The sequence below is a fragment of the Oncorhynchus keta genome, chromosome 36 (assembly GCF_023373465.1).
Source record: "Oncorhynchus keta strain PuntledgeMale-10-30-2019 chromosome 36, Oket_V2, whole genome shotgun sequence".
NCBI classification, from domain to species: Eukaryota; Metazoa; Chordata; class Actinopteri; order Salmoniformes; family Salmonidae; genus Oncorhynchus; species Oncorhynchus keta.
The window spans coordinates 25701992-25724803 of NC_068456.1; the positions used below are offsets into that span (position 1 = coordinate 25701992).

Genomic DNA, 22812 nt, shown 5'->3' on the forward strand with positions numbered 1-22812 from the left:
AGAGGTCTTGGATCTGGCACACCTTCCCCAGGAAGGAATAGCAGTGCTGTGTTGTAGTTTGAGCTTGACGTGGCAGGCCAACATCCAAGCAGAGATATCTGCCAGCCACACAGAAATCATACTTGTGAGAAAGAGTTGAGTGCCATCAGCATAAGTGATGAGACCATGTAAGGATGTGACAGAAGCAAGTTTGTGTACAGAGAACCCATGGGGACCTAGTGTTGAGACATCAGGGACAGCAGTAATGAGGTGCAGACACTGACCTTTGCATGTCACCTGGTAGGAGCCAGGTATGTTGTCAAAAAAGTGCATAGCCCAAGACAAATCAGTATGAATTACAGCAGTAGTAGTCTCTGCAACATAGCACCATTGGTTCAGCTCTGTGCTCACACCAAGGGTCTTCAGTCTTGGTGAACACAATGGAACCATTTTTACAAAACACTTTACATATTTTCAACTTGATTAGAATGAAGCCTTTCATTTATGTCTTCTCTCATCGTGAGAAATTAAGGTGGAAATATTCAAGTCATAAGAGAAAACTAAATGTCTACAAAGAGTAAGAACACACTGGACCAGTGTATGAGACCATTATATAGGACAATAGTTTATCCACAAATCACCTCAGTAATTCAACATTCAATGCATTTGGTAATATTGGATATTTTCAGACTCATTCAAAGGGAACACACCATTCAACAGTATTAAAAGAGAATGTAGCAGGAGTCTAATGTTGGTTGGCCAGTAGGGGGCACTCTCCAGACAATTCTGAATCTTTGACCCTGAAGTCTTCATTTTCTGATCCATTACTACATTTACCAGCATAAAAGAGACAAAGCGACAGGGTCGACTCACATCAATCTGTTCACGAGGGGTTGAAGCAATAAGCAGACCGCTTGCCTTCCCACCTATTGTTAGGGCCTCCTACTGTTAGCTTTGTACCATAGATGGTGGATAAATTATGGTCGAACTCAGGCCGCTTACAAATAGAAAAAATGTGTGTTCTGGTCTGCTTAACGTCTCTCCCATAGACACCAATGCAAAATCAGCTGGGTCTGGTCTGCTTAGTTCATTGGCTATATGATCCAAGAACGTAACCAGGAAAAAATGAGCGAGTGGGATGTCTCGCTTCCGCTTACATCTCTGCTTGTACAACCACACACACATCTCACAAGCTTACTTATGCAAGATCAACGCAGTAGTTCAAGTAACAATTTACCTCATTATCCCTCTATCCCCTAAACTACTGTAAAACAGAGGCAGTTTATGGTAGAGAAATTAATATTATTTGGCAACAGCGCCGGTGGACATTCCTGCAATCAGCATACCAATTGCACAGTCCCTCAATTTGAGACATCCAAGTCATTGTGTTGCGTGACAAAACTGCACATTAGTGGCCTTTTATTGTCCCCAGCACAAGGTGCACCTGTTAAATGACCATGCTGTTTAATCAGCTTATTGAAATGCCACACCTGTCAGGTGGATGGATTATCGTGGCAAAGGAAAACTTCTCACTAACAGGGATGTAAACAAACTTGTGCACAACATGAGAAATAAGCTTTTTGTGCATATGGACCATTTCTGGGATCTTTCATTTCACTCATGAAACACTTTACATGTTGCATTGATATTTTTGTTCAGTATATTTACCGCACACTGCAAATGTAACAGTATACACAAACATGTCAAATTTGTCCAGGGCATATAAAAATAAGTTGTGAAAACAGGAGTGACTTTTCCAAACGTTTTATTTGATGACAATATACAAGAACATCTTGAGCACGAGGACCATCCCTGATTCTCCGGGCTCACTGTAGGAAAACAGAGGAAGGGAAGTTAGTTCATCTGCAAAACAGAAGTTCACTTTCTATCCACCACTATACTCAAGGGGGGGGGGGGGATCAACTAATTTTTGGGCTGAGGGTTTGAAGGAGGGTAATAGTATTGAAATTGGGTGTGGGAACAGATGCATTTGCTAGGGACGTTGGCTCAACCTACACATAGGTTATAGTAAATGCACCAAAATGTCTACTGCAAAATTACAGATAAAGCTGCAATGAAACTTTTTGGGCAACCAACCAAATTCACAGAAATGTGTTATAGATCTGTGATTCTCATTGAAAGAAAGTCTAAGAAGCAGTAGCTCTGTTCTATGTGCATTATTTTAATGCTTCCCGTTCTTAAGTTCGGTTTGTGTCTTACTTTTGCTTTTGTACACCAGCTTCAAACTGCCGAAAATACAATATTTTATGGTTATAGAAAATATATTTCACAGAGGTTTAGATGGTACAATGATTCGACAATATTTCCTTGTTTTGTCACAAACTGAAATTAGGCAAACTTAAGAATTTTAGCAACCAGGAAATGGCTGAGTGATTTCTGCATAGTGCATCTTACATTTTTCAGCTCAGATACCAATTTATTTGGCAGTCTAGTATAATAAAACATCAAAATATAAATATATAAAAGAACATTACATTAAATACATGCCAAAATGAAATTATGAAGGTTAATGTTTCAGAAAAGTTGTATAAGTGGACATGTGGTTCAGTTGTCTCACACAGACAGTAGTTGGTTATAACTTATTATCCAATGCATCACTCTAGACTTGCTTTATTACATGACAACCGGAGGCCACCGCTTGTACTGCATGTTAGCATAACTGTACTCAGCGGTTGGCAAATACAAAGATGTAATAGTTTAACAGCAGAATTGGAATAGTAACCTTTAGAAGCAAAGTAGTGTAATTTAGACTTTCTTTAAGTTGATATGACGTTAGTGGATATAATATTATTTGTCAGGGTATAAGTACCAACAGCCAGGGTAACTTTAGGAGTTTAGGGAAATCGGGTGGGTTGAAGAGGGAAGGTTGGTATTGGTAGATAATAGGTTGTGGAAAGACTACAGACATGCAGAGACCGGTCTCAACTAGCACTACCAGGATATAAGAGTCTATGTTCATTTCAACACATGAATAACAGCACGCCATGCCCGCTTGGCTTAATACCTGGAACAGACCTCATTTCTGTAAAAGAAATCCACAGGAGGCAAAAGAAAGGCAAAAGGATGAAGATAATGTTAAGCTACTTAAAATACTTTACTCATAGAGTAGACCCCTGAACGGCATAAGATTATCACCGAAGATGAATTACAAAATTCAGTCAACTCCACCCAGGAAAATAATTACAATCCAGAATGAATGCTGAGCACTAGATGTGGGAATTTCAATAAATACACACAAATGCAGCTAGAAAGTATATCAATCCATTCTTGGGGGTGCATATTTGTGTTCTAATCCAGCACTAAGACTTGACTAGTTGAATTATGTGTTAGTGCTGGACTAAAACAAACATATGTTCTCCATTGGGGTCATCCAGGAATGAATTGAGAAATGGCTCTAGTTTCTTGTCTTTCAGAGATCCACTTGGCAACCTACTATTAAGTCTTAATATTACACAATATGGTTTAACTTGGGATCTAAACAACTATTAGTGTTCAGTTCACACTCACCAACATTAGGGTCATGAGTTAATACTTAGTTGCTCATTCTAACTGGTAGGGGACTGAACTGAAACCCAATGTGGACATTAAAGAAATCCACACGTAAAAAGGCAGTAGCTTTTTTGGTTATATAAAAGGGAAGATTGGGATGAAGTCAGCTAGGAACACCACAGTAGCATTATCTACACACAGCAGTTAGTCTACTGATGAAAACATTTACCTTCTACAGTCCCAAAGAACAGTTTGGGAGAAAAAGATTACTCATTAAAACAGTAAGAACACATAAATAAAGACAAAACTAAGACGTAGGAAGTGGAAAAGATATGCATGTAATGAATAATTAACTAATAAGAATGAAGTGACAAGTGGGGTGTTTCAATAGTCTTAAGCTGCCCCTTCCATCTGCACAGATGTTAAGTTCTCTTGGGTGAAAACAAATATTGTACATACACCATATTGTACATACATCATTATACATTCACCCACTGCGTTTTCAATCAAAGCAGAGGAAGGACAACAAAAGCAGCTTGTGTAAAATTGTGACTATTGAGACGCACCCATACTGTAGCAAGAGGAATGCACCATAGGAGGAACAGCCAAGTTACCTTTTTGCCAGCAGCACCCACACTGGCTTTCTTGGTACCTCGTACTTTCTTCATTCTGTTCTTGCGTTCCTTGCGCTGTTTTCTGGAAGACTTCTTCTTCTCATAGAGACCGTGCTGTGAGAACAAAAACATATTTAGCAAAATAGCATTGCTTGCAATGTGCATCAAGGGCATCACTAGCAGACAATAGATGATACTGATGGGACAAACTATACACAGACATGGTGTCATACAAATTAAAAGAATAAAGCCCCCCCCCCAAAATAAAAAATCTCAACACTTATTTCCATTTTTCCAGCACCCACTCACCCTGGCCAGTCTGTGCTTGGGCTCGTTCTTCTTAGCGTAGTCGAGAGAGTCGTAGACCATGGCGAAACCTGTCGTCTTGCCACCACCAAACTGTGTCCTGAAGCCGAAGACGAACACCACATCGGGGGTGGTCTTGTACATTTTGGCCAGCTTCTCCCTGATCTCAGTCTTAGGGACGGTGGCTTTGCCTGGATGGAGGACATCAACAACCTGGAAAAGGAGACAATGGAGAAACAGTTATAGACCACGCAGCACTTATAAAAATGAAAGGAAACAGCAGACTGCTTCACTAAATAATGTGTGCTGAACACTCAGTATACAGCAATTGGGGTCATGTTTTGGTGTCATAGTGGTAGGAAAGAAACATTTGGACTTACCATTTGCTTCCTCTGAAGCAGCCGGTTTGTCATAAACTTCCGGGTTCTGACTGTCACTGTGTCGTTCTGCAAGTAGATGGAAAACAGAGGTTAGCATTTACAATACTGGAATGACAATACCGTTATAGGTAGCTTTTCAGAACCCTTCTTGCAGGTGAACACATTGTTGTTTTTTTACAGTAATTTAACGTGTTTATATTCTAGCCACTACTTTCAACAAAATCTGGAAATTACAACGAATCCTGATACGCTGGGGACCCTACACACATAATATATACAAGTAGTAAACAGCAACAATTATTGAAAAAGACGATGGCTTTGTCAAGTAGCTAGTTGATTAGTAGGGCAATTTTTTTTAAAGTTACTTGTTCCATGACAAACACATCAGCTCACACCAGGCACCTAGAGGTAGTTAGCCAACTTCATTACCTTGTATTTCGTGACTTACACAGGTAAGATTTAGTGGCTAGCTACGTGAAAAGTATGCCAATTACTTACAAACCAAATCATGCTGACAGGTTGCTAGCGTCACTGACGTTAGTTCGCAACCTCGCTAACTAACGTTAGCCGGCCAACGTTTGCTAGACCGGTTAGTTAGCTAACTACTTCAAAGACATGAGTACTTCTGGTTGGATTGATTAGAAGGTACATGCCAAATATCATACATTTGTGGTAAGTTAACGTTAGTCATCTTATGGCATTTAACGTTAGCAAGATAGTATCCAGAATAACAATGCTGCTTTACAACTGACATGCTGTGTCAGGAAGACTACCGTTAGCCACAGCAGTCGAGGACACCTTGTTAGCCATTAAACCCGTGCTGGCCAAATAACCGCATTATATCGTACTGTAAAAAAAAAAAAAAAAAATGTAGCCACCAACTTGTAGTCGTGGAAAAGTAGAAGTCATGTGTTATAAAATTACTGAATGGCTTGCACAACCGAATGAAGAGGCGGTCCAAAAGCCAGAGCTCGGTTAGGCCACCAGTTCTTAAAGGACTAAAAATAACTTTTACAACTTAAATGTTGTAATATTCCTATCACGGATGGCTTGTCAATGTATTCGGACTTCATGACTTTAACAACGACGAAAGGATGCTTAAGATATATGAAGGATTTAATTAAACATTTTATGCCACAAGACTCACCATCTTGGCATCAGCCTCTCAGGGATGCGGAAAAGGAGGAAGGGCCCGAAGCTGGCCAACCAAATGCCTGAATGGAAGCGGTGCGACCAAAATTCTTGCCTGACTAAAAATACATGCAGATTATTTGAGAGCACACAGAGGAAAATATAACGTGTCGTTTTGTCCTTTGTATGTACTATTTTCTTAAGTGTATATGACAATAGATCAAACGTCACAAAATAAAATAAATGCCCATGTAATTTTGGCAAACAAATTTGTGTTATCCAAAAATACTCCATGATTAATCTGTATTTTATTTTCTGTACTTACTGACGTGAATGTATATGTATTTATATTGAGTATGAGTATCCTATATGTGTGAGTATGAGTATCCTATATAAAATTGTATGCAATACATTCAGAAATGACATGTTTATTGATTACACATTTATTCATTGGTGGCCATTTTATTAATCTAGCAGTTACACAATCATGCTCTGAAGCCCTTTTTCCAAAAGTAGTCCACCACATTATTATTTATTAACGCAACAATGTATGTTAATGTATACTTTTGTTTTATTATTGAACGACATGGAAGTATTTTTATTCACGTCATTCATGAAAATTGGCGGCAATGGAGAAGTAGAGAAATCATAGAGAGAAAATCCTACCTATACCGCTAGATGTCAGTCAAGTAGCGTCAATGACAGCCTGGGCCGTGATTTGGGTCATGGATTAAAATAGACACATTTCCAGTGTCCACTACTTGTTTGTAGAGCAGGGATCATCAACTAGATTCAGCCGCAGGCCGATTTTTTCTTGAGCGGCTGGTCGGCGGGCCAGACATAATTACAAATAATTTGTAGACTGCAAATTGACCGCAAGAAGCCCGAAGATATATGATATTAGATGAAATCATAATTTTTTCAAACCTTGATTACATTTGTATATGATGGCGTCTCTGTATTATATGCATGGGAATACTTGGGAGCGGCTTTCCAAAATTAAAATAACTTGGATTTCCTGGTGTTTTTACAGTCTGTTATGTCCAACAATTAACATTTGATTTTATTTCACCTTTATTTTAACAGGTAGGCTAGTTGAGAACAAGTTCTCATTTGAAACTGCGACCTGGCCAAGATAAAGCATAGCAGTGTGAACATTTTGCTGGACCATCGGAACGAAATACTTTGGACCACGTTCTTACCAACCGAGCCAAACAGAACCACGGATTTCACATATTGAAATCCACGAGAAACTGGACTTTAAATGCACAGTAACATGGTTATTTAATTTATTTTTATGGATTCAAACCTCAAAGAATCACATTCCAGAGTGGAATTTCAGATAATTTTTTTCAGATGTTACATTTATCAGATGTTAAATTAATTACTTAACTTCCTTTTTTTAGACCACGTTATATCATAATTATTTATAAACATATCTGTCAGCGGTATTTTCCCTATTAAGTGGTTCCTTCCAAGGTGCACCACTGAGCAAAGATATACTTGACAGGACGCTAGATACTCCTGCTCTCGTGTATGCAGACAGTATTGTCAGTGTAGGAGAGAAAGTGTCAAGTGATTTGATTTTAGCTTCTGGTGATAGTCAGGACTCACAGGAGGTATGTTTGTAAATTCATTTGATCAAGTTATGTAGCCGATTGATTCCTTCTTGATGATTAAATAAAGCAAACATGTTTTGTTGTTTCTCTGTAATTCTAGCCACCTAGCAATTTTATTAAATTGGCTTTAGCTAGCCAGCTTGATAGGTTCCCAATCTCCCAACCTCATAACTAGCTACCAAGCGATTTCAGGCTATCAATCAAGTTAGATAGAGTAGCTTGTCTATCTTAGCTGGCATACCTGCTGGCAAGGTTATTATACTTTAGAAAAAACTCAAATAGCTTTAACTCTTGGGTTATGATACTATGCCAGTGTGGCAGATGTACAAAACTCCTAAGGTATAAAAGTTCTTAAAGAATCAATGTCCATCATTAATTAAAATGTCAATTTTAAAGATGTATGCTTAGATAACCTATGCAGAAAAATATACGTATTATTATTATTATTTACATAGAATTAAGAATAATGATTATGGCTCTAGATTGCAGGAAGATGTTTCAGGTTTTTAGAAAAAAATCGAATTTCACGGAATAACACCCACCTTCCATTCTCATGTACTTCGTGCACCCTCTAAAATAATGGGTGCATGACATTTTTTATTTTATTTTATTAAGGTCCCCATTAGCAAACATCAATGGCGACAGCTAGTCTTACTGGGGTCCGACACATTTTTTTAAATTTTATTTTACCTTTATTTAACTAGGCAAGTCAGTTAAGAACAAATTCTTATTTTCATAACGAAAATACATGACAAAATACTTTACAATTTACATATACTGAACAAAAATATAAACGCAACCATTTCAACGATTTTACTAAGATACAGTTCATAGAAGGAAATCAGTCAATTTTCAACAAAAAAAATCATTAGGCCCTAAAATATGACTTTCACATGATTGGGCAGAGGCGCAAACATGTGTGGATCTGGGTGATTTACTTGGGAGGCCGTCCGTTTTCTTGAATTTCTTCTGTACCTGGGGACTGTGAAAAGACCCCTGGTGGCATGTCTGGTGGGGTAAGTGTGTATGTCAATGCTGTGTGTAAATTGACTAAGCAAACAATTTGGAATTTCCAACACATTGTCGCTTATAAAAACAAGAAGCCATGCAGTCAGGCCTATCTACATCTGCCAACCTGTTCAACAGCCACACCATTCATTACCAGATTCAGCCGAGGCCTAGAACTTAGGGAATGATTTTACCAAATACAATGCTCTTAGTTTTAGAGATGTTCAGGACCAGTTAATTACTGGTAACCCATTCTGTTTCAAATATTTTTTAGGATTTCACTAGCCTCCCCTGCATGACACATTCCTACGCTTTCATCTGTTGTCAAAGAAAATTGAAAAATACTTCACAGCACAGTTTTATTTAATGCCACAACAATGTATGCACAAACTTCACAAATAATACATAACTCTGGAGGATACCAATACCCTACCTATAGTCAGTTTTCAAAGGCAGCACAATAAAACCAGACAGGCCCTAAGTGGAGGAAGGCCCTAAGTGGAGGAAAAACAAGGTAGATAAATAAAATATGGATGATTGATGCCATATATTCTCTCTCCAGAGTTCAGAATCTCATGTCTAGGGTCACACATGAGTAGAGTGGTCATATCCATTATTTTTGAGATACAAATCTAATCCAGAAAAGAAACCTACACTGATTTTAGGGGTCCTTTAAAAGTAAGGTGTGAATGACTGGTCCTTTTATTTAGGATCATCAATCACTTGATTCAATTGTAACCTCACTGTTGATAATAGATGCCATTTAGCAGACGCTTCCATCTAAAGTGACTTACAGTCATGCATACATACATACATTCTACGTATGGGTGGCCCCGGGAATTGAACCCACAATCCTGGCGGGGCAAGCTCTACCAACTGAGCCAAGCAGGACCACATTAGGGAACAGAAGTCCCAAATCTAATATAGGCATATCTATATCTGACTTCCACTCATGTCTGTGGCTCACAGGTCACAAACAAGATCTCCTCTGCATAGGATGGAGCTGTATTTAGCTTTAAGGCACCATTCTCAATCCCACCAATATGTGTCCTGGTGGCCTGTACGATGGACATGTCTTCCAAGATGGCCGCCTCTTGTCTGTCCCTCGGTCGGGTAAAACGGACATGTAGTTTGGATCTACTGGTGACGTCTAGAGCTCCAACCCTCTGGTTTGGCCGTCGGCAGCACTGGGAGAAGGTGGACATACATTTCTTCTGGAAGTTCTCATTCATGAAGGCGTAGACGATAGGGTTGTTGAAGGAGTTGGAGAAACCGATGGCCTGGGCGATGGCCATGATCATGTTCACCGTGATGTCGTTGAACTGCTCGTCCAGGTAATCTGAGGATGGGAATGATAATGTGGAATTGAATTAGGTGGGATTGTTAGATAATGTGGTACTTAATCCTTAATCCTTAATAATCAATTGACGCATCCGTGTGTCAATCTAATTAACATAATACAAAAATACCCATCTGTTTAAAGGGATACTTTTTTTTTTTTACCTTTATTTAACCAGGCAAGTCAGTTAAGATCATATTCTTATTTTCAATGACGGCCTGGGAACAGTGGTTTAACTGCCTGTTCAGGGGCAGAACGACAGATTGTCAGCTCACAACCTCCCGGTTACTAGTCCAACGCTCTAACCACTAGGCTACACTGCCGCCTTCCGCATCTGCGGTGGAATGTGGCAGTGCTACAGCGCTGTTTGTCAGACCAGGACACATCCCTAAAATTGGTCTTCTCACAAAAACATCTATAGCGTCTGAACAGTTTGACCACACTATGGAAAGATGAGACTCTCATGAACACAATGGTCTTCTCCATTTTGCTCTATGACCCCCCACAAGCCCCACGGGACTCGTCTGAAGTGGTACCGCCAATGTGCCAACTTATGTCTGTAGCGTCCGAACCGTTTGGGCTACAAACTAATATGACCACTCTATGGATAGACAAGACTCGGCTTTGCTCTAAGACTCCCACAAGTGTCACGGGACTTGTCTGAAGGTAACGAGGTACTGGTAAAAAAAATATGGATGTATAGAAGCAGTTTTGTGCCAACAAAAAAAAGGGGGTTAAATATGTGTACCAAAACATATATTTCCTGAGCTTTTCTTATATCTCCTAGATATAGGACAGACACTTCAAAACCTTTTTCCTTATGTTTTATATTTAGTCTGTTTTGCCATTTCTGAATGCGTTATTCAGTGCATTTCTATGGGCTAAAGTAGTAAAGGCCAAATTCAATAATTCATCAAACACATACAGTACCCGTCAAAAGTTTGGATACACTTACTCATTCAAGGGTTTTTCTTTATTTTGACTATTTTCTACATTGTAGAATAATAGTGAACAAAATCTGAAGCACATCCAGGTACTTTCCGCAGGTGCTGGAGTGAGGCAAACTCATGGAAAACAGAAAGGATCATGCCGCAGACTGCTGCTCATGCTACCAGTTGATCTTTATTAACAATGTTTCGACCCTTAGGGCATAAGGAAGTCATCAAAATTATTAAATAACACATATGGAATCATGTAGTAACCAAACATTTGTGTTAAACAAATCAAAATTTATTTTATATTTGAGATTCTTCAAAGTAGCCACCCATTCTCTCAACCAGCTTCATGAGGCAGTCACATGGAATGCATTTCAATTAACAGGTGTGCCTTGTTAAAAGTTAATTAGTGGAATTTCATTCCTTCTTAATGCGTTTGATCCAATCAGTTGTGTTGTGACATGGTAGGGGTGGAATACAGAAGAAAGTTCTATTTGGTAAAAGACCAAGTCCATATTATGGCAAGAACAGCTCAAATAAGCAAAGAGAAACAACAGTCCATCATTACTTAAAGACATGACAATCATGCCGGAAATGTTTAAGAACTTTGAAAGTTTCTTCAAGAGCAGTCGCAAAAACCACCAAGCGCTATGATGAAACAGGCTCTCATGAGGACCACCACAGAAAAGGAAGAACTAGTTACCTCTGCTGCAGAGAATAAGTTCACTAACTGCACCTCAGATTGCAGCCCAAATAAATGTTTCACAGAGTTCAAGTAATAGACATCTCAACATCAACTGTTCAGAGGAGACTGTGTGTGAATCCGGACTTCATGGTCAAATTGCTGCAAAGAAACCACTACTAAAGGACACCAATAATAAGAATAGACTTGCTTGGGCCAAGAAACACGAGCAATGGACATTAGACCAGTGGAAATCTGTCCTTTGGTCCGATTAGTCCAAATTTGAGATTTTTTGTTCCAACCGCCATGTCTTTGTGAAACGCAGAGTAAGTGAACAGATGATCTCTGGATGTGTGGTTCCCACTGTGAAGCACGGAGGAGGAGGTGTGGTGGTGCTTTTCTGGTGACACTGTCTATGATGTATTTAGAATTCAAGGCACACTTAACTAGCATGGCTACCACAGCATTCTGTAGCCATCCCATCTGGTTTGCGCTTAGTGGGACTATCATTTGTTTTTCAACAGGACAATGACCCCAAACACACCTCCAGGCTGTATAAGGGCTATTTGACCAATAAGGAGAGTGATGGAGTGCTGCATCAGATGACCTGGCCTCCACAATCACCCAACCTCAACCCAATTGAGATGGTTTGGGATAAGTTGGACTGCAGTGTGAAGGAAAAGCATCCAACAAGTGCTCAGCATATGTGGGAACTCCTTCAAGACTGTTGGAAAAGCATTCCTCATGAAACTGGTTGAGAGAATGCCAAGAGTGTGCAAAGCTGTCATCAAGGCAACGGGTGGCTACTTTGAAGAATCTTTGATTTGTTTTGTTTAACACTTTTTTTGGTTACTACATGAATTCATGTGTTATTTCATAGTTGTGATGTCCTCACTATTATTCTACAATGTAGTAAATAAGAAAAATCAAGAAAAACCCTTGAATCAGTCGGTGTGTCCAAACCTTTGACTGGTACTGTATATACTTTTTTGTTATTCCCACAGGGGACCTAAAATTCTAAATCAAATAGCTAAATGAACATCTTAAAACCATTCCATGTTAGCTTAATAGAACCCCCCCTCCAACATTTATCTTAATAACTTATTTTCAGTCTCCCCATGATGTTTTTTTTCTTCATAACAGCAATAATCTAACAATAGGATGCAAAGCAGCCTCTCCATTCTCCCTGGGACCTCCATCTCCGGGTCTCACTTCCAATCATATGAATCCATAATTGAAATCAACTGAATGATGTATAGAAGAGAAGTGTCTTATGGCTATTGGCTTCTCAGACAGACTTACTGTAGTCAGAGAGCATGTGGACGGTGTGGAATGGGGCCCAGCACACAGTGAATAGCACCACAATGGTAATCATCATCTTGATGGCTCTCCTCTTCCTTCTAATCACCAACAAAGAATAAGAAACACATATTAACCTGTCGGGTTAACATGAGGAAACTTTTTGGATCATATGATAATATTCTTATACTCGGTATTCAGTGAAATTATCATAATTATGTCACAGACAGGATCTTCCACAGGAGTAACCAACATCTTGACCACCAGACCAACAGGATATTCTTTCTTGACACTGATTTTGAAGTCGCAGGCAGAGGGGCTACCTTATCAAAAGACCATGAGCAACCATGTACCGACTCATGTCCGCTGCAATCACTCTGTACCTACAGAACGTAACTACCATGTATGTGTATAGGTTGTTGAACACACAAGTTTTTTATGGAGTCATTTTGTGAGGTATCATACATAGAGTATCTCTATACAGACCTGGAAATCTTTCCCACCTCTCCCTGGTTCATGGTGTTAAGTACAGAGGAGTCGCCCACCCTCTTGCGGATCCACAGTTCGATCCCTATCTGTGTGTAGAGGATCAACATGGCCGCCAGGGGCAGGAGGAACAGAACTACCAGGATGAAGGTGGCATACAGCTGTCTGTGTGAGGCAGAGCGCCAACGCTCCTGGCAGCACACGTGGTGTAGGTCGTATAGGAAGTCATACTTCACCTGGAGAGAGACACAAGTGTGAATACACAAACACACACACACAAAGTAATCACAGATCTAACACATCTGGACAGGGAAATAGCTTAAAAGCAATTGGCAGGAGTACTACGCAGAGTGTAGTATCTTACCCACCTCTAACTGTTGCACCAACAACATGGGAGATCCAACAATCATGGATGCAAGCCAAACAACTCCTAGTCAAAGAGAACAAAGCAAAATGAAGACATGGTTCTACCAGTGCCGTAACTACATATGAGGACACAGAGGTCCGGACCTCAGTAAAATATATATATATATACTTTTGAGGTCACAAATAAACGCCCATGTTTTTGAAAGAAAATCACATTTTTTTGCCCATTAAAATAACAACATTTATCAGAAATACAGTGTAGACATAGTTAATGTTTTAAATGACTATTGTAGCTGGAAACGGCATATAAAACAAATAATAATTGTACCCCGTTTTCGTGGTATCCAATTGTTAGTAGTTACTATCTTGTCTCATCACTACAACTCCTGTATGGGCTCGGGAGAGACGAAGGTCAAAAGCCATGCGTCCTCCAAAACACAACCCAACCAAGGCGCAACGCTTCTTAACACAGCGTGCATCCAACCCGGAAGCCAGCCACACCAATGTGTCGGAGGAAACACCGTGCACCTGGCGACCTGGTTAGCGTGCACTGCACCCGGCCCGCCACAGGAGTCGCTAGTGCACGATGAGACAAGGATATCCCTAACGGCCAAACCCTCCCTAACCCGGACGACGCTAGGCCAATTGTGCGTCGTCCGGGTTATTCTTATTGTTTGTCAGAAGAATAAAACAACGCCTCTACTTGGTACCCTGAGGAGGGTCAAAGGTGACTTTGTTCCTCTCTCCCCTAAAGAGAATAGCAAAAATTACTATCTACTTACTGTCTACTCTCAGACAATTTGTTAATACAGGTCCATATCTTTACTTTACCCAGCATCCTGTAGGCTCTCTGTGGTGTGTACTGTCTCTTCATGCTGAGTGGATGGACGATGCCTTGGTACCTCTCCAGAGCGATGCACGCCATGGTGAGTATACCTGTCACCACTGCTGTCGTCTGGACAAAGGGAATGGTCTTGCACACCAGAACACCTATAAGAGGAGAGGGACAAAGCCTGTGTCTGAAATGGCAACCTAATTCCTATGTAGTGCACTACCTTTGACCAGGCCCAATGCATGCAATCCACAGGAGTCCTTTTCTGTGTCCGAAAGGGTGCTAGTGGACAACCTGGTGCTAGTGGACAACCTGGTGCTAGTGGACAACCTGGTGCTAGTGGACAACCTGGTGCCTGTGGACAACCTGGTGCCAGTGGATAACCTGGTGCTCGTGGACAACCTGGTGCCAATGAAAACCCTGGTGCTAGTGGACAACCTGGTGCTAGTGGACAACCTGGTGCCAGTGGACAACCTGGTGCTAGTGGACAACCTGGTGCTAGTGGACAACCTGGTGCTAGTGGACAACCTGGTGCTAGTGGACAACCTGGTGCTAGTAGACAACCTGGTGCCAGTGGACAACCTGGTGCCAGTGGACAACCTGGTGCTAGTGGACAACCTGGTGCCAGTGGACAACCTGGTGCTAGTGGACAACCTGGTGCTAGTGGACAACCTGGTGCTAGTGGACAACATGGTGCTAGTGGACAACCTGGTGCCAGTGGACAACCTGGTGCTAGTGGACAACCTGGTGCTAGTGGACAACATGGTGCTAGTGGACAACCTGGTGCCAATGAAAACCCTGGTGCTAGTGGACAACCTGGTGCTAGTGGACAACCTGGTGCCAATGAAAACCCTGGTGCTAGTGGACAACCTGGTGCTAGTGGACAACCTGGTGCTAGTGGACAACCTGGTGCCAATGAAAACCCTGGTGCTAGTGGACAACCTGGTGCCAATGAAAACCCTGGTGCTAGTGGACAACCTGGTGCCAATGAAAACCCTGGTGCCAATGAAAACCCTGGTGCTAGTGGACAACCTGGTGCCAATGAAAACCCTGGTGCTAGTGGACAACCTGGTGCCAATGAAAACCCTGGTGCTAGTGGACAACCTGGTGCTAGTGGACAACCTGGTGCCAATGAAAACCCTGGTGCTAGTGGACAACCTGGTGCCAATGAAAACCCTGGTGCTAGTGGACAACCTGGTGCCAATGAAAACCCTGGTGCTAGTGGACAACCTGGTGCCAATGAAAACCCTGGTGCTAGTGGACAACCTGGTGCCAACCTGGTGAAAAACCTGGTGCTAGTGGACAACCTGGTGCTAGTGGACAACAACCTGGTGCTAGTGGACAACCTGGTGCCAGTGGACAACCTGGTGCTAGTGGACAACCTGGTGCCAGTGGACAACCTGGTGCTAGTGGACAACCTGGTGCTAGTGGACAACCTGGTGCTAGTGGACAACCTGGTGCTAGTGGACAACCTGGTGCTAGTGGACAACCTGGTGCTAGTGGACAACCTGGTGCTAGTGGACAACCTGGTGCTAGTGGACAACCTGGTGCTAGTGGACAACCTGGTGCCAATGAAAACCCTGTTGCTAGTGGACAACCTGGTGCCAATGAAAACCCTGGTGCTAGTGGACAACCTGGTGCCAATGAAAACCCTGGTGCTAGTGGACACCAGGGTTGCTAATAAAGAAATAATAAATCATGTAATGGCCAATTTTCTACTTGATTTGGTGCACAATTCAATTCTTCTATGCATGACCAGAGATGTTGTTCTTCTTTACCGCCAGGCTTATACAAATCTGTATCTTGTGTAACGGTTTAGTCAAACGCGTTAGTGCTTATGAAGGTGAAATACCTGAATGCTTTTCCTAGGAATGTGTCTTGTTGCTAATCAATGGAAGGCTTACAAAAATGTTATGCGTTGTGTTTTAACATACTTATACTGTACGTATCTGTTTGCTTAACAACGGAAGGATGATGTATGGTATAATGAGGACATAATAATAATTGAATGATTTTCCCAAAATGTGTCCTTTTGATTGATAACAGAAGGTTGATATTGATGCTTGAATGCTTTTACTAGAATCGGTTTATTTGACTGACAAAGGATCGACTTAGAGGTATATCAGTGATGTGTCTGTTCGCAGGATAATGATACTTGAATGATTTCCTAGAAATTGGTTATTTTGCCAGACAATTAAGGCAAATCATAGAAATTATGTTTGAATGCTTTTACCAGAATTAGTTTGTTGGCACGACAATGGAAGAGGTATTGGGAAAATGTCAGTTACAAGTCCAAAATTATTGGCACCCTTGATAAAGCTGAGCAAAAAAGACAAGTAATGGTGTGCGTGGCCAAAGATCTTTATTTCAAATAAAAATCTAATCAAATGTTATTTGACTTTCTGGTCAGATGACATGAAAATAGAGCTCTTTAGCCATGCACACTAGTCAGTTGGGGTCTCAGCTTACTGTTAGTACGGATAGTAGGATACACAACATGCAATTTCGAAATTTGAGCAGTTTTCCTCTTGTTATATCAGTCACTGACAGTCACTCAGTTAGACCATGTCATCTAACATTTTATAGATTACTGGTTAAGTTAGTCTAGCCAGCTATCTAAACCTTGTAGTAATCATGGCCGAATTACTGACCAGGCACGCAAGGCACGTGCCCTGGGGCCCTGACCTCTAGGGGGCCCCAATTGATTTTTTTAGTCTCTCTCACTCAGATATCATATGAACATGGCAAAATGTTTAGAATGGCAGGAAATGAGCTTTAGAGAGGGTTTCACTCTGTGATGTGTTATGTTGGATTTGATCAAAACCTGATGTTTTTCATTTAGGCCAAAAAGTTCATTTCTTTACGATGCTGTCTTGCATGATTTATTTTAAGGGCTTTGCAAACAGGATGGTAATTTGGAAAGGGATTCCTTCTTTTCACTTTGTCATACAGGCCAGTAATGTGGAGTGAATGCAATGAGCTCAGCCAATGAATTCACTTGACTGTTTAAAATCATCTTCAGCCTCAGAGAAATATCCATGAGCAGTTTCCATTTTATTCGGCAGCTCAGTAAGGAAGGATGGCCAGATCTTTACAGTATCTGGGGGATATGGGGTCTGTGGCGGCAGGTATCCTAGTGGTTAGAGCGTTGGGCCAGTAACCAAAAGATCAAGAGATCAAACCCCCGAGCTGACAAGGTAAAAATCTGTCGTTCTGCCCTTGAACAAGGCAGGTAATCCACTGTTCCTAGGACATCATTGTAAATAAGAATGTGTTCTTAATTGACTTGCCTAGTTAAATAAAGGTAAAATAAAAATATGACATACCACCCACAGATTACCAAACTCAAAGAGATATTCAGTGGCTAGGATTATTGTTTTTAGCTCCCCTGATCTGTGCCTGTCTAAAAATGTATTCCATACTTTTAAAGCTCATTGGTTGCTCTGAGGTTGAATCATTGTTTGACATTCACTATCCAACTGAGGGACCTTACAGAGACAGGGGAAATTATTCTTAAATCATGAGAATCTCTACTTTTGCAAACATGGACCTTATTCAACAAATTGCGTGATTCTTTACAAAAATAGGGTGTGTGTGTCCTAAACGGTAGCATGCTGCCTATATAGTGCGCCACTTTTGACCAGGGCCCTGTGGGCTCTGGTCAAAAGTAGTGTACTACCTAGAGAATAGGGTGCTATTTGGGACATATCTGTGGTGTTGTAGTCTAATGATGAAACATCCCAATCTGGTTGCATTCATAATTTCTAATCAGTGGTCCTCATTAAATTGTCACCATGTTGAAACTAGACATGATTTAAAGTTAATGTTTTATGTAATGAAATTAAGTAGACCAATCAATATGAAGACATGAAACCCCATGGAGCCACAGCTTTGAAACCCCATAGAGCCACATATTTGAAACCCCATGGAGCCACATATTTGAAACCCCATGGAGCCACATATTTGAAACCCCATAGAACCACAGATTTGAAACCCCATAGAACCACAACTTTGAAACCCCATGGAGCCACAACTTTGAAACCCCATGGAGCCACAGCTTTCAAACCCCATAGAGCCACAGATTTGAAACCCCATAGAGCGACATATTTGAAACCCCATAGAGCCACATATTTGAAACCCCATAGAGCCACAGATTTGAAACCCCATAGAGCCACAGATTTGAAACCCCATGGAGCCACAACTTTGAAACCCCATGGAGCCACAGCTTTCAAACCCCATAGAGCCACAGATTTGAAACCCCATAGAGCCACATATTTGAAACCCCATAGAGCCACATATTTGAAACCCCATGGAGCCACAGCTTTGAAACCCCATAGAGCCACAGATTTGAAACCCCATAGAGCCACATATTTGAAACCCCATAGAGCCACAGATTTGAAACCCCATAGGGCCACCGTTTTGAAACCCCATAGAGCCACAGATTTGAAACCCCATAGAGCCACAGATTTGAAACCCCATAGAGCCACAGATTTGAAACCCCATAGAGCCACAGATTTGAAACCCCATGGAGCCACAGATTTGAAACCCCATGGAGCCACAGCTTTGAAACCCCATGGAGCCACAGCTTTGAAACCCCATGGAGCCACAGCTTTGAAACCCCATGGAGCCACATATTTGAAACCCCATGGAGCCACAGATTTGAAACCCCATAGAGCCACAGATTTGAAATCCCCATAGAGCCACAGATTTGAAATCCCCACGGAGCCACAGCTTTGAAACCCCATGGAGCCATTGCTTTGAAACCCCATGGAGCCACAGATTTGAAATCCCCATAGAGCCACAGCTTTGAAACCCCATGGAGCCATTGCTTTGAAACCCCATAGAGCCACAGATTTGAAATCCCCATAGAGCCACAGATTTGAAATCCCCATAGAGCCACAGCTTTGAAACCCCATGGAGCCATTGCTTTGAAACCCCATAGAGCCACAGATGTGAAACCCCATAGAGCCATTGCTTTGAAACCCCATAGAGCGACATATTTGAAACCCCATAGAGCCACATATTTGAAACCCCATAGAGACACATATTTGAAACCCCATGGAGCCACAGCTTTGAAACCCCATAGAGCCACATATTTGAAACCCCATAGAGCCACAGATTTGAAACCCCATAGAGCCACAGTTTTGAAACCCCATAGAGCCACAAATTTGAGACCTCATAGAGCCACAGATTTGAAACCCCATAGAGCCACAGATTTGAAACCCCATAGAGCCACAGATTTGAAACCCCATGGAGCCACAGCTTTGAAATCCCCACAGAGCCACAGATTTGAAATCCCCACAGAGCCACAGCTTTGAAACCCCATGGAGCCACATATTTGAAACCCCATGGAGCCACAGATTTGAAACCCCATAGAGCCACAGATTTGAAATCCCCATAGAGCCACAGATTTGAAATCCCCACAGAGCCACAGCTTTGAAACCCCATGGAGCCATTGCTTTGAAACCCCATGGAGCCAGATTTGAAACCCCATAGAGCCACAGATTTGAAATCCCCATAGAGCCACAGATTTGAAATCCCCACAGAGCCACAGCTTTGAAACCCCATGGAGCCATTGCTTTGAAACCCCATAGAGCCACAGAGCCATAGAGCCATTTGAAACCCCATAGAGCCACAGATTTGAAATCCCCATAGAGCCACAGATTTGAAATCCCCATAGAGCCACAGCTTTGAAACCCCATGGAGCCATTGCTTTGAAACCCCATAGAGCCACAGATGTGAAACCCCATAGAGCCATTGCTTTGAAACCCCATAGAGCCACAGATTTGAAACCCCATAGAGCCACAGATTTGAAATCCCCATAAGAGCCACAGATTTGAAATCCCCATAAGAGCCACAGATTTGAAACCCCATGGAGCCATTGCTTTTTAGTGTGACTGTTTAGTAGCCTCCACTTTACCTCTGCTTTCTCACATTATTAGTCAGAACTTATACCAGCAAACTGTAAAGCCTCAGTTATTATTGGGTTGTCTGTAGTGAACAAAATAGGTTATATTACCATCAGAAAAAAAGTCAATTAAGTTATATTAAATCTTCGATTTGGAATTTATTTTATAAGGCGATGCCCTAAATTGTAGATGACTCAATAGCTGTGGTTTTGAAAGTCGTGGCTCTCCCATTAACATAATAGCCCTAACCATCCATAATTCATGTTAGGTTCATTTTTACAAAACAGGCTCAATTTATAAGTGAATCACTTCATAAAACACAGATAGATAATACTCTCTCACCTCCTAGCCACTCGGATGAGATGTTCTGCAGTAAAGTGAACGGGATGCAGAAGAACGAAATCAGGAGGTCGCTCACTGCTAGAGAACAAATGAAGATGTTCGTGGCAGTTTGGATTCCCCGCTTTCTCACCACGATGTAAACAACCAAACTATTTCCAAGTAGTGCCAGCAAGAAAATAACCGCGTACACAATCACGAACGCTGTCTTGGCTCCAGGTGGAAGCTCAGGCGTATAAACCAGCGGTTGGATTTTGTAGATTTCAATAAACTCCCGACGCGTTAAATTATAACGGTAAAGTAGCTCTTGCAGGGCCTCTGGAGTTATTTTCGTATTCCCCATAGTAAGTGACGGATTACTATTATTTAATTTGCTGTCTGGCTAATTGATTTCACCTTTATTTAGGCAGAGCGGGGTCCTTATTAGAGACTTATTGAAGCGATAAATCGTGATAAAACCCCTGCGGTGTCCTGTGCACCACCCGAGACGTGTGCGAAAATGCGTGAGTAGCCTATTCCTCTCTCCGTGTGGAGGCTCCAGTTGTGCCATGCTAGCTCTCCCAGGCTACTACTCAACCGCTGCATCGCACGCTGGCATGCGTCATCACTCAATAATCATTAGACTATATATAGGACGTTGACAAGATAACATTTAACCCCCCATGTATCCCATAGCTGCATTTAAATATTTAATTAAATAAATAAATATTTAGTTATTGTAATTATGAGTCAATTTCAGGTCAAATTGTCCTCAACCCACTAAGTGGTTTTAAGATCATATATATATATATATATATTGTAATGACCTGACTAGATCATAAATGAACAATTGTCCAGACAGAGGCTTGAGTTTACGAATGGACGGTTTATTACACCAACTTTACACAGGCTACTGTTTGGGCCGTAGCACACGCCAAATAGATGACAGATAACCCACAAGCCAATCGTGACCTTCTCTTGTGAAACCCAGACGTAAGAGAGAGAGAACAAAGGCTGAACCTGGTCTTAACTTCCAATGCTCCACCCCCCTGCCCAACCCCCTCCACGCCACTCCGCCAACCACCAGGATGCCCGGCATCAGAACATTCCAGGCATTCCCGTGATTGGCAGATAGCAGGTTGATTGACAGGTCGGCGAACACCGGGTACTGGTCAGTACAACACAACCACCTCCTAGCCTAACACATAACACACAGCTGTCTGTGCGGGTCGCTACACAGCCCCCCACCACAAAGTCCCTCGTCCCCGAGGGAACAAACAAAGTCTCTGAAGCGACCCGGAGGTCTCATTTGCCTGCGTGGCCGTGATGGTCGCAGAGTGCCCCTCTGGGACCCAGGGGATGAAGGCAGGGATATGGGTGACAAGGAAGCGGGAACGGGTAATACAGTCCGTGGCTCTGGGGAACCACGCGGTGACACAGGGGGGGAGACAGGGGGAGTGGGCTGTCTGGAGCCTTGTCTGCGGCACCTGAGGGTGGGTGCCTGGAGAATGTCATTGCCAGAGAGGGGAATTGTGGGGGTTCCTGGGGTTTGGGGAGAAGAGGCCCCTCTGTATGGGGCTAACCTGTCCCGGTGCAGTGCCACCTTTCACCCCCTGGGAGGAAGCTGCACCAGGGACACAACCTCCCCTACCCTCTCCAGGACACTGCAGGGTCCCACCCAGTGACTGTCCAACTTGGGGCATCTGCCTTTTTTCCTTAGGGGGCTGTAGACCCAGACCAGCTCCCCAGCCACAAAGTGCCTTCCCCGGGTGTGCACGTCATAGTTCCTTTTCTGCCTCACACCTGCATTCACCAGCTGCTCTCTGGCGAAGGTGTGGGCTGTCTCCAGGCGGTCCTGGAGTCTCCGGGCATACTCCGGCCCCGGAGGAACATGAGGGCTATCCAGGGGCCGACCAAACGCCATCTCCGCAGGGGTGCGGATCTCTCTCCCCAGCATGAGGAGGGCAGGCGTGCAGGAAGTGGAGTCTTGGACAGCGGAGCGGCATGCCATGAGGACCATAGGCAGGTGCTTGTCCCAGTCACGCTGGTGTTTGGAAGAGACGATGGCCAGCTGCTGTCCAAGCGTTTTGTTGAAGCGC

The 22812-nt window shown here is 42.3% G+C and overlaps 2 protein-coding genes across 4 annotated transcripts; both read right to left on the minus strand.

Moving 5' to 3' along the window:
- Positions 1 to 1727: 1727 nt before the first annotated feature.
- rps24 (ribosomal protein S24) lies at positions 1728 to 6049 on the minus strand. 3 transcript variants are annotated; one of them, XM_035754578.2, is made up of 6 exons: positions 5937 to 6046; positions 4790 to 4855; positions 4413 to 4622; positions 4104 to 4217; positions 3005 to 3022; positions 1728 to 1808 (listed from the first exon to the last, which is right to left on the minus strand). In XM_035754578.2, exons 1-5 carry the CDS (start codon positions 5937 to 5939, stop codon positions 3017 to 3019), a joined length of 399 nt encoding a protein of 132 aa, XP_035610471.1. In that variant the 5' UTR covers positions 5940 to 6046; the 3' UTR covers positions 1728 to 1808; positions 3005 to 3016. The 3 variants fall into 3 exon arrangements, with proteins under 3 accessions (XP_035610471.1, XP_035610472.1, XP_035610468.1); XM_035754579.2 differs by lacking the exon at positions 3005 to 3022 and having other exon boundaries at positions 5937 to 6045; XM_035754575.2 differs by lacking the exons at positions 1728 to 1808; positions 3005 to 3022 and having other exon boundaries at positions 3981 to 4217; positions 5937 to 6049.
- A 2184-nt stretch (positions 6050 to 8233) lies between these two features.
- qrfpra (pyroglutamylated RFamide peptide receptor a) lies at positions 8234 to 21329 on the minus strand. Its single transcript, XM_035754707.2, has 6 exons — positions 20738 to 21329; positions 14486 to 14644; positions 13657 to 13718; positions 13289 to 13524; positions 12806 to 12903; positions 8234 to 9886 (listed from the first exon to the last, which is right to left on the minus strand). Exons 1-6 carry the CDS (start codon positions 21075 to 21077, stop codon positions 9498 to 9500), a joined length of 1284 nt encoding a protein of 427 aa, XP_035610600.1. The 5' UTR covers positions 21078 to 21329; the 3' UTR covers positions 8234 to 9497.
- Positions 21330 to 22812: the final 1483 nt, after the last annotated feature.